A 14,093-nucleotide genomic window follows, 5' to 3' on the forward strand; every position below is an offset into this window, starting at 1 on the left:
GCTACTTGTTAGTGGATGGGACATGCTAACAAGTCCACTATTACAGATGCTAACAGCTACATGTTAGTGGATGGGACATGCTAACAACTCCATGCTAGTGGATGGGAGATGCTAGCTACTCCATGTTAGTGGATGGGAGACGCTGACTACTCCATGTTAGTGGATGGGAGATGCTAGCTACTCCATGTTAGTGGATGGGAGATGCTAACTACTCCATTTTAGTGGATGGGAGATGCTAACTACTCCATGTTAGTGGATGGGAGATGCTAGCTACTCCATGTTAGTGGATGGGAGATGCTAACTACTCCATGTTAGTGGATTGGAGACGCTAACTACTCCATGTTAGTGGATGGGAGATGCTAACAACTCCATGCTAGTGGATGGGAGACGCTGACTACTCCATGCTAGTGGATGGGAAATGCTAACTACTCCATGTTAGTGGATGGGAGATGCTAACTACTCCATGTTAGTGGACGGGAGATGCTAACAGCTCCATGTTAGTGGATGAAAGATGCTAACAGCTACATGTTAGTGGGTGGACGTCTCAGTCGCTGGCCGGCGGGGAGGCTCGGTCCCGACCAATGCCGCTTGCGGCTTTAATTTCTTACTGCTTTTTGTTGTTTTTGATTTTATCTGTGGAGCACTTTGTGACGATTGCTCTGGGAAAAGTGCTATATAAATACATTTTACCTACTTACTTACTTACTAAAAGTATGTTTCTTCTCACCAATCACTGTTAAATTTACCAAGCTGAAATTTTCACGTCAGTCTGAATTCTACTTGTGGAACAAGAACAAGCAACTTCATTGAGATTCAAATTTCTTCAGATATTTGTAGGATGGAACTCATTCATGAAGTATAGTTTACTGTGTTACTGAATTCCTGGATGGAAAATAAGGATCAGTCTGATATTTGAAGGAGTTTATTCAGCCAATTTGCTGTGACTTTCTAGATTACTTCTTTGCCACTTCTTGAATTGTATAAAGTCCCGTACCTCAGCCAGACTGTTAAATGTGTGTGTTACCAACAGTTTTGTTGGAGGTGTGATGCCGTGTCGGAGTCCCAGGTCTCAGAACTGCTGTCCGACTGTCGTACTTCCTTTGTAGTTTCTGTACTTCAGTCATGAGGTGATTGTAGACTTTAACATGCTGGTTCTTGGAGAAGATATCTGTTTTTCTCTCTGGTTAGCTTCATCATGAAAGTCTTCGCTCTCAGCAGGTCCTCCATAGTGCATCTCAGTCTGACCCAGGACTCTCTCTCCAGCGATTGAGCAGCACAGTGTTCAGCCTCACTGCTCTCAGGGATCCACCGTCCATCATGTCCTCGCTCCAACTCATCATATTCAGTCAACGGCTCGTCATCAGGCTTCCACAACACCGTTCAACTCGCCATCTGCTGAAGATGATCCTTATTTTCAGACAAGATGGATCAGTAATAATCAATGACTATCAAAGATAATTATAAATCCAAGAATTAGGGATCTGATTTTCATCAGATAACCTCGGGGCACCATCTACATAAGTAGGAAATGATCGACGATTCACTGTAATCAATCTCATACACTAGATTTAACTATTAATTTGGAATTTGGATTAATAATTACATTATTACCAATTACTAAATTCTAACAGTAAAACCTGAAGGATGGTTTTGATGATGGCTCCAGTTCTGCCGTGCCGTGTCCTTCGAGGGCTTGAGGTCTTAAAGAACAGTTTGTGAAGGTGGAGGCCGTGTTCTGAATCCCAACACAATGTTGGCATGATCATGTGGAACACATTATTGACATCAGAGAACACACTTTTGAATCTTTACTTTGGTGTATAATCTGCACATTGCAAGTTAATGTGAATAAATTCTTGATAAAATCATCCAGTACAGAGTTGTTGAGTCATTCTTACAGCAGAAGTATCAAAGAATGACAGCTGTCCGGAGAGATAAACTTCCTTGGAATGTTTTGAAAAATGATTACAAGATATTTACTCAGCTCGAGACAGAGTAAGGAAGATGACTTGCGGGGCTGATAAGGTTCATTACAAACTCGGGGTCTCATATCTTCTGCATGGAACAAAGAAAAACTACAGCAAAACTGTGTAATGAATGCTTGTAAACAGACAATGCTTGGTTACTTCCAAAATGTGATATATTTCATGTTGTTTAGTTACAGTTGTTTGAAAGCAATTAGTTCCAATATCATTCAGTACGTTTACATGCAGCCAATAACACTTTTCAAACCCTTTTCAAACTCGAATGTTGGCAATAACCCAGTAGCGCGTGGCCATGTAAACACCCGCCAAAACCCGGAAAAGCTCATTTTCGAGATTTGTAAAACCCGATAAAGACCGCTGGGTTACTCCTTTTCGAACTCAAAAGTGCCACCGTGTAAACAGATATCGAGTTAAGGGACATTGTTTGTGGCTCTGCGCATGCTCCCATCCGCAATGAATCATGGTCTTTTGCGTCCAGCAACGAGTAGGCGCGAAACTCACCACACTTTTGTCCGTGTGAGGCTCCCGTAACGCACGATACGAACTGTTATTCTGAGCGCGCACACCGCACATGCTTCCTTTTGAAAGTTGGCAACTTGTACGGCCTGCAGAAAAATCATGAACAACAGAACAACCGTTCTGTCTGCGTTCTGTCTACAGAACGGAGTCACCGCAGCAGTGTCTGCCTCTGCAGTCCAGTGGAGGAGGTTGCCAGATCTGTCGATCTAGCCCGTAAAAACATCTGAAACTCGTAGAAAGCAGCCCAAACCTCCATCTCGGTTGAAAATGCACATTAAAACCGTATTTGTATGATAAAATAACACGTCATAAACACATAATCATTTAATCAACCCATCCAACGTGTTCAAAAAAGAAGCTTGCTTTGGCGGAAACTCCACCCAATCTGGCAACACAAAGCCGTTCTGGTCAGAGCTGTTTTGTTTTGAGAACAGCATGACGTGGCGGCATGACGTCATTTTAGTGTCAAAATTCCGCACGCAAAAAAAATCATAATCGCGCACAGTTAAACCACTCTCTGTGCGCTCGCGATGCCTCTCCGCGCCCAAGAGCACCCAGCTGCAGACAAGACGGTGACCACCATTTGCAATCCATACCGGAAGTCCATACCGGAAGTCCATATGTTGCTCCCGTCGTCCCCGGCAATGAAGATCCACGGGATGGATTCTTAATGGATTTTATTTTTGGTCCCGAACCAACTTCATAGGTGCCTTGTCGGCTTCAACTGCTTTACTACACGACTAGCCAAGTGTCTAGTTCAAAGACGCTCGTTTTTCTGTGAGGCATTCAATGACATTCAGTGCTTCCAAAAACAATGAAATAAAATAAAATAAAATAAAATAAAAAAACAGCATATGAACAAAGCAAATATGGGGTGCCTATACGAACAGCAAAAAACATTAACAATGGTTCTCCCACTCTTAAAATGACACAAACTGTCCATATCTCTCACACATACCGGAAGTTGACCGCGGAAGTGTTTTTTTTTAATTAAGATTATAGAATACAAACAGTACAAACAAACATCAAACATTTAGAGAGACAAACACCATTCACACGTTATTACATAAAGAGTAGCCTATCCAATTATACCACCAGGGAGAAAATAGTAAACAAAAACAACGTTCATAATAAAATAGAAAAACAACAATAAGCAAAGGAAACAACAAACAAGGGATTTACTGATCCATCAGATGGAGCAGAACTTCTCCATTAAAGCCATTGTCTTTACAGCCTTTGAGTTTTCAATGTTAGCGATGCTTTTTATGTAAAGTTTTAGTTCTTCTAGAAAGTGGTTCCAGTTTGGTTTCTTCTCAGCCCGTTTCATTTTGTGGATGTGGAATCTCCCCAGCATTATTATTAGCTGGTTAACAAGGTTGTTTCCTTACTTTGTTGGAAGTTGATTTTGAAAAGAATTTGGATCTCCTGCAGGCGGATGGTTCCTTTGGTTCTATTTGATTAAAAAAAAACAAAAAAACTCCAGCTTGGGTCCAGAAAGTTTTATTAAAACTACATTGATAGAAAAGGTGTTGTATTGTTTTCATCTCCTTTGCACAGAAACAGCAGCTGTGGTCTATGTCTAACTTAAATCGTTGCAATGTTTTTTTAGTTGGATAGATATTATTAAACAAACACCCCTGGCAAAAGTTTCTTCACTCGCGAGAGAAGCAAGAAGTTACAACCCCCACAAAGTCGAGTTGGTGCGGATGAATGTCTTCCGGTATGGACTCCCGGTATGGACTTCCGGTAAGGATTAAACGGCGGTCACTAATGACGTATAGAATTACCACCAAACACCAACAAATAATATTGTAGCGTTACGACACTGAAGCAAATACCGGGAACTACTTTTTCTTTTGAAATCACTACGCCCAGACGCCATGTTTAGTAAGTAGTTCCGTCTAACAATCTTCACATAAACAACTCATTCTTGTAATTTTACATTAATATTTCACAGCGTAGTGAATGTGCGGATCATAACGTGTCCACCAAAGTGTTTTGGGGTTGTTGGATTATGTATTTGATGAGTTTGACGAGGGGAAGAAAAAATACCATTCACTTCCATTGTGTCCGTCCCGAAAACCTTCCCCGACTCGCCTCTGAATAAACAACAGCTCGCCCTCACAAAAAAAGTAAGTATGCTGTTCGAAATGACTAAGGAATTGTGCTAAATGGCCCAATTTGCCAAAATGTTGAAGTATCCCTTTAAGTCCCTGAGATGTAGTTTGTAAACCTCAAGCTTCATGGATTTCCAGAGACGCTCAATTTTCTCTACACAATCAGGGAGATGAATGCTTTTTGGAGACATGGCTAGATTCTAATGGTGACACTCCATTTATATTAGAGCCACAGAGTGAGTTAAAACAGCACATAAAGCCATCAGGATCAGTGCAGTGGATCAGATCACAAGTGTCAAACAAGGCACAGAATCTTTCAGCTGTGATATCAGTGATGATCCTCCTTTCTACCTTTGTAGGGGCAGGATGAGATTCAGGCTGTAGATAGATAGATAGATAGATAAAACTTTATTAATCTCCCAAGGGAGAAATTCCAGTGTCCAGCAGCACACAGATCATATACATGCAAATAAATAACAGTACAATAAATAAAAGTGCTCATAGTGTACTTTGTTTGGCTTAGGCACATCTGTTATACAGCCTGATTGCTGAGGGGATGAACGACCTCTTGAAGCGCTCAGTTCTGCAGCGCAATGACAGGAGCCTGTTGCTCCGCTCACTTTTTTGAGCTGCAACTGTGTCGTGCAGTGGATGTTTGGAGTTCCTCAAGATACTCTGCATTAGAGCCCCCATCCTCCTCTCCAAGACTGCTCCAACAGAGTCCACCTTCCTCCCCATCACAGACACACACCTCCTGATCAGTCTGTCCAGCCGATTGCTGTCTCTTTTTGTCATACTGCCGCCCCAACAGACAACCCCAAAGAAAACAGCACTTGCAACAACAGACTGGTAGAAAATGTACAGCATGTCACCACACACATCAAAGGATTTAAGTCTCCTCAGGAAAAACAGCCTGCTCTGTCCTTTCTTATACAGGGCCCGAGCCTGCTCCGACCAGTCCAGTTTGTGGTCAAGGTGCACACCCAAGTATTTATAGGTGTGAACAACCTCAATACTCTCTCCGTCGATGATGACAGGTTGATGAGAGGGCTTCCTGCCAAAGTCAATGATCATCTCCTTCGTCTTAGAGGTGTTCAGAATAAGACCATTGTCCCTGCTCCAGGTGGTGAATCCCGTGATGAGCTCCCTGTACTCCTTTTCATCCCTACCCTTCACACATGCCACAATTGCAGTGTCATCTGAATACTTCTGCACATGACACGCAGCAGATCTGTGAGCAAAGTCAGCAGTGTACAGTGTGAAGAGAAAGGGGGATAGTACAGTCCCCTGCGGTGCACCAGTGTTGCTCAACAGGGTCCCAGATACACCCCCCCCGAGCCGGACGTATTGTGACCTCAGAGTCAGGTAGTTGTGGATCCAGCGAACAAAGAGAGGATCCACTCCCATCCTCTCAAGCTTCCCCTTCAGTAACTGAGGCTGGATGGTATCAAAGGCGCTTGTAAAGTCGAAAAACATCAACCTCACATAGCCTCCAGCTCCCTCCAGAAAGGAGAGCGCCCGATGGACCATAAACAAGACTGCATCGTCCACTCCCATGCTGTTCTGATAGGCGAACTGAAGGGGGTCCAGCCCCCCCTCCACTTGAGGTTTGAGCAGCCGGAGCAGCAGCCTCTCAAAAGTCTTCATCACCACGGATGTTAGGGCCACTGGTCTGTAGTCCTTCATCCCTGCAGGCCTTGCCACCTTGGGCACTGGGACAAGGCATGAGGTCTTCCACAACGCAGGGACACGTCCAGTCTGAAGACTCCGATTGAAGATGGTTTGGAGAGGCACAGCCAGCTCTGACGCACACTCCTTCAGCAGCCGTGGTGATATCCCATCAGGCCCTGCAGCTTTCCGTCCATGGAGCCTCCTCAGCTCCACACGTACCTCCTCCACAGTGAAGGCCGGCGCGTCAGCAGAGGTGGAGCAGCCGCTGGGTGGAGAAGAGGAGCAGGTCGCAGCCGCAGAGGTGGAGCAGCCGCTGGATGGTGAGGAGGAGCAGGTCACAGCCGCAGAGGTGGAGCAGCCGCTGGATGGTGAGGAGGAGCAGGTCACAGCAGCAGAGGTGGAGCAGCCGCTGGGTGGTGAGGAGGAGCAGGTCACAGCAGCAGAGGTGGAGCAGCCGCTGGGTGGTGAGGAGGAGCAGGTCACAGCAGCAGAGGTGGAGCAGCCGCTGGGTGGTGAGGAGGAGCAGGTCACAGCAGCAGAGGTGGAGCAGCCGCTGGGTGGAGAAGAGGAGCAGGTCACAGCAGCAGAGGTGGAGCAGCCGCTGGGTGGAGGAGAGGAGCAGGTCACAGCAGCAGAGGTGGAGCAGCCGCTGGGTGGAGGAGAGGAGCAGGTCACAGCAGCAGAGGTGGAGCAGCTCCCAGGTGGAGAAGAGGAGCAGGTCACAGCAGCAGAGGTGGAGCAGCTCCCAGGTGGAGAAGAGGAGCAGGTCACAGCAGCAGAGGTGGAGCAGCCGCCGGATGGTGAGGAGGAGCAGGTCACAGCAGCAGAGGTGGAGCAGCTCCCAGGTGGAGAAGAGGAGCAGGTCACAGCAGCAGAGGTGGAGCAGCCGCTGGGCGGTGAGGAGGAGCAGGTCACAGCCGCAGAGGTGGAGCAGCTCCCAGGTGGAGAAGAGGAGCAGGTCACAGCAGCAGAGGTGGAGCAGCTCCCAGGTGGAGAAGAGGAGCAGGTCACAGCAGCAGAGGTGGAGCAGCCGCCGGATGGTGAGGAGGAGCAGGTCACAGCAGCAGAGGTGGAGCAGCCGCCGGATGGTGAGGAGGAGCAGGTCACAGCAGCAGAGGTGGAGCAGCCGCTGGATGGTGAGGAGGAGCAGGTCACAGCAGCCGAGGTGGAGTGGCCGCCGGGTGGACATCCGTTAGTGTGTGTGTGCGTTTGTACAGAGTCAAACCGGTTGTAAAAACGGTTGAACTCGTCCGCCATGTCCACATCACCAGGAGCTACACATCCCTTCTCCTTGAAACCAGTAATGGTTCTCATGCCCTTCCAGACCTCTCGGGAGCTCTTATCCTGCAGCTTCCTCTCAAGTCCTGCTTTGTACTCCCTCCTGGCCCGTCTCATGGCCCTCCTCAGGTCATGCTGAGCAGTCCTCATTCTCTGCCGGTCACCAGACTTAAAAGCCTCCTTTTTACAGTTCAGCAGATGTTTTGTGTCACTTCTGATCCACGGCTTGTTGTTGGGGAAGCAGCGCACGGTTCTCAGGGGCACTACTACATCCGTGCAGAAATTTATGTAGTCTGTGACACAGACCACGCTCTCATTGATGTCATTGTCCATGTCTGAACCCACAAGCAGATTCCAATCTGTGGATTCAAAACAGTCCCTCAGCTTGGCTGTTGTCTCAGGGGTCCACTGCCTAAAAGACCTCCTGACCGTAGGCAGTCTCATCACAGATGGTTTGTATGATGGTCTGAGGTGTATGAGATTGTGGTCGGACTTTCCAAGGGGAGGCAGAGACACGGCAGAGTAAGCAGATCTTACATTCACATAACACAGGTCCAGAGTGTTGTTATGTCTGGTTGGACACTGCACATATTGAGTAAAGCCGCCTAAATGAGGGCTCACTTCAACATGGTTGAAGTCCCCTGAAATAATGATGAGCGCCTCTGGATGTGAGGACTGGATCCTGGACACCGCCTCCTGGATGACGTCACACGCTGACGTCGCGTCCGCACGCGGCGGGATGTAAACAATAATGGCGGCGACCAGGTGAATTTCCCTCGGGAGATAATATGATCTTAATCCGACCGCCAGGAGCTCAACATCACGGGTACAGATTTTATCTTTCACTGTGATGTGACCGGGATGGCACCACTTGTTGTTGACCAGCGCGGCAAGTCCTCCACCCCTCGCTTTCCCGCAGGATTCCGCCGCTCTGTCCGCTCGAACGAGTGTGAAGCCGGGGATGCTAACAGCGGAGTCCGGCAGGGTCTCATTCATCCAGGTCTCCGTGAGCAGATATAACGAAGCTTCCCGGTAAGCACTCTTGCACTTCATCAGGGCTTCCAGCTCATCGCGCTTGTTGGGCATAGAGTTTACGTTACCCATTATAATAGATGGCACAAAGGGCTTGTACCTCCACCTTTTAGCTTTTAGCTTAGCGCTGGCTCGGCATCCTCGGAAGGGCTTCTTGATCTCGCGCGGGATCGGATGCTTGATTCCCCTCGATGTGCGCCTCAGCTCAAGGAGCTCATCCCTCGAGTACTTGTACCAGCACATTCCAAACAAAACAGTCACCAAAAACACGAAAACACAGAAAACACTAGCGCTGCTCGGACTTGCTGCCACCGCAGTTGGCGCATGCGTCATACGTAAGTTCATATAATAAGTTCAAAATCTTCTTTGGACGATTTAATGCTGAGGAGCGTTTGCCAATCATATACCAACAAAGCAGAGGAGTCTTGGCAGAGTAGGCATCGTAGAGCAACAGCAAGGAGCAGGTACAGCAGGGCAGGCAGACGGCAAGCCACACAGGCTGGCGCCATGTTGCGTGTGCGTTGAGATGAGATATAAAGCTCCTCTTGATGACATGGTTTCTTACTCTATTTTATTCATTTTGAATACTGATATATGCTATTGCTGGATCTGACAGGGGGACAGAAAGACAGGAAGAGAGACAGAGAGTGAAAGAAACAAACAAGTGAACAAACAAGCAAACAACAACAACAACAAAAGAGTGAAGAGAAGGAAGAGAGAGCAAAGATACAACGGTCCTCCAATTAATATCGACGCTCCAGATGACCGACTACTTCACCTACATGAAGATATGACAGAGTATCCTATGGACTTTTGTTGGAGAACATTGCTGGTAGTGATCTTGGACGTGCAAACTGAGGATCCAGGTATCAAATTACACACGAGCATCAGGAAAGACCTACTACAGATAACCATTAGTCTAACCCACCACAAAACAACAAGGTGATCAAGTCTACATTAAGAGTCATTGAAGATCAGCGTGATCATGTAAATGTGACAGTGATCATACATATATGGCCTCTGAGAAGATCAGAGGTGGAATGTGTAACTGTCTATAGGACATTTTTTCTATCATTGAATAAGTGTGTTTTCTATCATCTTAAAGGGACTTAAGGCAAGATTTGTGAAAAACTACACATGCATTTCCACTTTATTCAATGCTAACGGGCCATGAAGCATTAAAAACCTAAAATAACAGACCAATCCGCGTATCTGTCTGTTGCCTTATACAGGCTGTGTGCCAAAGAATTTGTTGCTGTTCGGGGTCCGAATTTCCCGCGCAATCGTGGGGATGTGACGTAAATTGACGCTGTATGCGCGTTGCCGAACAGGAAGAACATGGCCGCCGTGGACACGGACTCAAACACTGCTGGGATCAGGGGCGGCAGTGTTGCCAACTTGGTGACTTTCTCGCTAAATCTGGTGACTTTCCAAAGCCTCTTTTCGACTTTTTTTGTCAAAAGTGACTAGCGACAAATTTAGCGGCTTTTTCTGGTGCTCTGGAGACGTGACAGGACGTCTCCGCTGTTCTCAGCAAGCAGCGGTGCTGCGTGAGCCCCTCCCCCGTCCCAAAGCACTCACAGGCGGCCAGTCTCAGCAGCGCCCCCTGCTGAGTTGGGGCAGATTGGGTAAACGGCCCGGAGCTGCTCCACGGCGGCGACGGGAGAGCTCCAGCAGCCGCGGCCTGCTTCACGCGCCTCCGTGGTTATGCGGCGGGTCCCTGCGCGCTCCGCGGCCGGCACAGAGCGCATCTCCGCCCGGGAGCGGAGATCCGGAGCTGCCGCGCCGCGGCTTGCTCCACGGAGGCGCGTGAAGCAGGCGGCAGCTTCCACGGGCCGAGTGGAGCTGCCCCACGGAGGCTGACGGGAGAGCTCCGGATCTCTGCTCCCGGGCGGAGACGCGCTCCGTGCCGGCCGCGGAGCGCGCAGGGACCCGCCGCATAAACGCGGAGAGGAGCTCCGCGACGGATTTAAAAATGAATCGTTAGATTAATCAATGCATCGAAGAACTATTTCCTCGATTAATCGATTACAAAAGTAATCGTTTAACGCAGCCCTATTATCAGCGTTATCTCGTGAGTCAAAAAAAAAAAAAAAAAATGACCGAAGCCGGGCAGGCACCCGAATAAATATTGGATATGCGTTTGATTCATAGAGGGAACTTTAGCTGCATTTGGGAGTGAAAATGGATGCTTACAAAAATCACAAATGTGGTCCTGCAGTAATCCGCGACGTAGTAAACAGCATGAGCATCAGCGCTGTGAAGACGGACATTCTGTAAAATGTTTGTGCGCGCTCCCGTGCTGCCTTGGCTGGTGGCTGCAGTTACCCGCAGCGCCTATCGCAACAGCACTGAGGTAAATTTTGAAAAGTTGCCTTAAGTCCCTTTAATTTCATTGTTTTAATTCATGGTTTATTAAAAGGTGATTTTAAGATATATTACTTTTCGAAAATGTCGGCTGAATAAAGAGTATATTTTTTCTATGTAAAGTAAGTTTAAACAATTTGATTTACTATAGTCCTATTCACATGACCCGAGTCAGAGGTCATATGCGCAGCGTCAGTGGCAGAAGCTGCATGGCGGAGAACGCCGAGTCGGCTGCTCAGCCGAACGCCAACTTGATCTGAAAGTAAGCGTACACGGCTGCAAACTGCAACATTCTACACGGTCCAGGAGGCGCACACGGTAACATGCAGTTTATGCTTTTATTTGTTGTTGTGTGTGTGTTTTTAAAATAGCTACCTGTCGTCTCGCGATTGTGTTTGTAGCTGTCTAAATGCTGACACTCTTGGTCGGATGTTGTGAGACACTTCATGAAAGTGGATGAAATCGATGTAAATGTGTTTTATTTTTATTTCCCTTTGTAGTTTTCACGGTGTCAGTGGCGAGGAACAGAGATCGAATAAACTTGCAAATGACATCAGTATGAAGCGTCGCCATTGCTTTGGACCGGTGTAGCTATAGAATGAAATAACATAGTTTCACAGCTTCTTGACTAAACATATCCAGTGGTCTGGTCATTAGGGCTAGGAGGAGCACGGCTCCACCTGGTGTCACCAGAAAAGACTGTAGGGAAACTACATTACAAATTCTTTCAGATTTCCTACAGTATTTAACTGTCCGTGAATAGAGCTGCCTCCTTCTTAAATAGCATATACCGTATTGGCCTGACTATCAGATGACTCTGATTGTAGGACGACCCCTGTTTTTCAAATATCATTTCATGAAAATAGAAATATGAAGAAGAAGAAGCTCTTGACAATCAGACACCAACAACTAGACTGAGTGGCTGCTCAACTCTTTTTTAGATTTTACTACGTTGATGATTATTCCAGGTATTCTTTAAAATGTAATGAAAGTCGGTGTACACTTTTTCTTTTTTCAAAGCAGTTCCATTTATTTTCATCTGCACTGAGAGACGGGAGAGAACAACATCTCGAATGATGAGACTTTATAGGCAAGCAATAAATTGAAAGATCGATATTAGGAAAGAGTGAAGTTGGAGATGCACAGCATTGTGAAACAAATGCAGTTATCCAGTAAAACAGTTTAATTTACATTTTTTTGGCTCCTTGATGGTTGCCTTGATCCACTTCATGTAACTGCAAACGTCCATAACACCAGCTGCTTCAGTGCAGGCGAACGAAGGATCACCGGTGAAAGAATGGACTCCATAAATCTTTCCTCGGGACACCATACCTCCACCAGAGTCTCCCTGAAAAAGAATTGCAGGTTACTTAACTATGCTGGGAGAGTGTGGAGCGACTTCAGGCTTCGAGGGAACGGGAACTCACTGGACATGTATCCTTTCCAGGGCTTTGAACGCAGAACCAGTGCTGATACAGTTTAGCTCGTGCTTTGAAGTTCAGAGGGTTCCGGGCATACATGTTCATAATGTTCTGGAGCCTTGTGCAGTTCACAATGTCAAGGTCGGCACATTGAAGAGTGCTGGACTCATCAGATACTACACAATATTGGAAAGACATGTTGTTTTTCCTCCAAATAATCTGATATGTAAAAAAAAACATTTTTTTTTCCTGAAATCAAATGTAATTAATTGAATTTTGTCTCACGCTTCTCATTGTTTGGGCCCATCCGATCAGCACCATATCCTGCCATCCGAACAGAGGCACCTCTGAAAGAGTATGAGTTTGAACAGAAAAGGTTCTTAGAAGAAACCGGACTTCTCAGACTTCTTTAGAATGAAACTGCGACTCACATGGTGGGCCGATTTCGACAGTTTGGAAGAGCCACACCTTGAATCTTGGACCGTTTCGGCAGCTTCAGCAGCATGATGTCATGTCCATTCTGATTTTGATCCTGAAAGATCTCATGTTCAGTAATGACTTGAGGCTGCTCTACTGGAACCGGATGAACTCCTACAGTTGCAGACATGGTCCTGAAAATAAACAGGGTTTTATTTAATCTGCATCAGTTTTATTAGGAGGGTGAAGATGCTCTGTGGAGGTCAGTGGTTCTTGAAAGAAATAAATGATGAACTAATAACAAAGCAGCTGAGATCAACGTCCAGCTTGCAGACAGGAGCAGGAATGGTTTGAATAGGAGGGGAAATATTTATTTCAGGCTTTTAATGCATCACAGGTGCTGTGGATATGGAGTCAATCTAATGTTACAAACAATCAATGGCACTGACACTAAAGACTGGGACTTCCTCACCATCCGGGTTCCCAGCAGTGAGCTGCAGTGAGAATCCACTGGGGACTGATCAGAGAGCCTCCGCAGCGGGATGCATGTGTGCCGTTTGTCGCCACCAGTTTCACATGGTAGCGACGCTCGGTTCGTCGACAGGTCGAACCTCCAACAAGTCTCCTCTGACGATGCAGCTCCGAGCTCGTGGCGAGACCTGCAGCATCAGATTTTACATCACATTGTTTGTTTTCATGGGAGAAAACAATAACTGAACTAAAATAGAGTATTGACTCACCAAGCCACAGCATGAGAAGAAGAATTTTGAGAAGAGCCATCGTTCCAATTTGTTTCTTGATAACAGCACGCTCTGCTTTTATAGCATGTCCTCACAGCCTGATTGGCCCCCGAGACACTAACATATCTCCTTTTAAGGAATTACTGACCTAATGGTGTTGTAATCACTTCTTATTTCACAACTACAGTGTCAGAACACTGACTGCAGGGGTTTCATGAACAGGTTAGAGCAGAACATCAACTATGAATTACATACTGCTCAAGACAAGATATATTTTTTTTACTACAGAATGATGCATAAAACTAGTCCTTCTACTAAGTACAAATAGCAAAAGCGCCATCGTTACTGTTGCAGTGTGTCTGAGAGGCGATGACATGTTTGTGTAATAATAACAGTGATAGATAGAAAGTATCATTAAAGTATCAGTAATACTGAAGGGATGTCATGTGAAAGTATTATTAATAGTGAAGAAATATCATCATAGTGTCAGTAATTCTTATAGTGGTAAACAGTACTATAAAGAAGTCGTCGTGGCAGCCTGCACAT

General features: G+C 46.4%; 1 protein-coding gene across 2 annotated transcripts; it reads right to left on the minus strand.

Annotated features, from left to right (window-relative positions):
• Positions 1-11,988: 11,988 nt before the first annotated feature.
• Positions 11,989-13,630, minus strand: LOC115390357 (cationic trypsin-3-like). Of its 2 annotated transcripts, none has more exons than XR_003931671.1 (6): positions 13,548-13,630; positions 13,280-13,466; positions 12,859-13,001; positions 12,676-12,737; positions 12,397-12,566; positions 11,989-12,317 (listed from the first exon to the last, which is right to left on the minus strand). XR_003931671.1 is itself a non-coding variant. In XM_030094200.1 (6 exons), exons 1-6 carry the CDS (start codon positions 13,585-13,587, stop codon positions 12,135-12,137), a joined length of 822 nt encoding a protein of 273 aa, XP_029950060.1. In that variant the 5' UTR covers positions 13,588-13,630; the 3' UTR covers positions 11,989-12,134. The 2 variants fall into 2 exon arrangements, 1 of the variants encoding a protein (XP_029950060.1); XM_030094200.1 differs by having other exon boundaries at positions 12,822-13,001.
• Between the last annotated feature and the right edge of the window lie 463 nt (positions 13,631-14,093).

The sequence above is a fragment of the Salarias fasciatus genome, chromosome 6, assembly GCF_902148845.1.
Source record: "Salarias fasciatus chromosome 6, fSalaFa1.1, whole genome shotgun sequence".
In the NCBI taxonomy this organism is placed as follows: domain Eukaryota; kingdom Metazoa; phylum Chordata; class Actinopteri; order Blenniiformes; family Blenniidae; genus Salarias; species Salarias fasciatus.

Excerpts from the sequence above, each read along its gene's own strand:
- LOC115390357 (XM_030094200.1), bottom strand. The coding sequence starts at position 13,587 with ATGGCTCTTCTCAAAATTCTTCTTCTCATGCTGTGGCTTG. Across the intron at positions 13,467-13,547 it reads TCTTCTCATGCTGTGGCTTG|GTCTCGCCACGAGCTCGGAG; the intron begins GTGAGTCAATAC and ends CTGATGCTGCAG. Across the intron at positions 13,002-13,279 it reads CACTGCTGGGAACCCGGATG|GACCATGTCTGCAACTGTAG; the intron begins GTGAGGAAGTCC and ends GTTTATTTTCAG.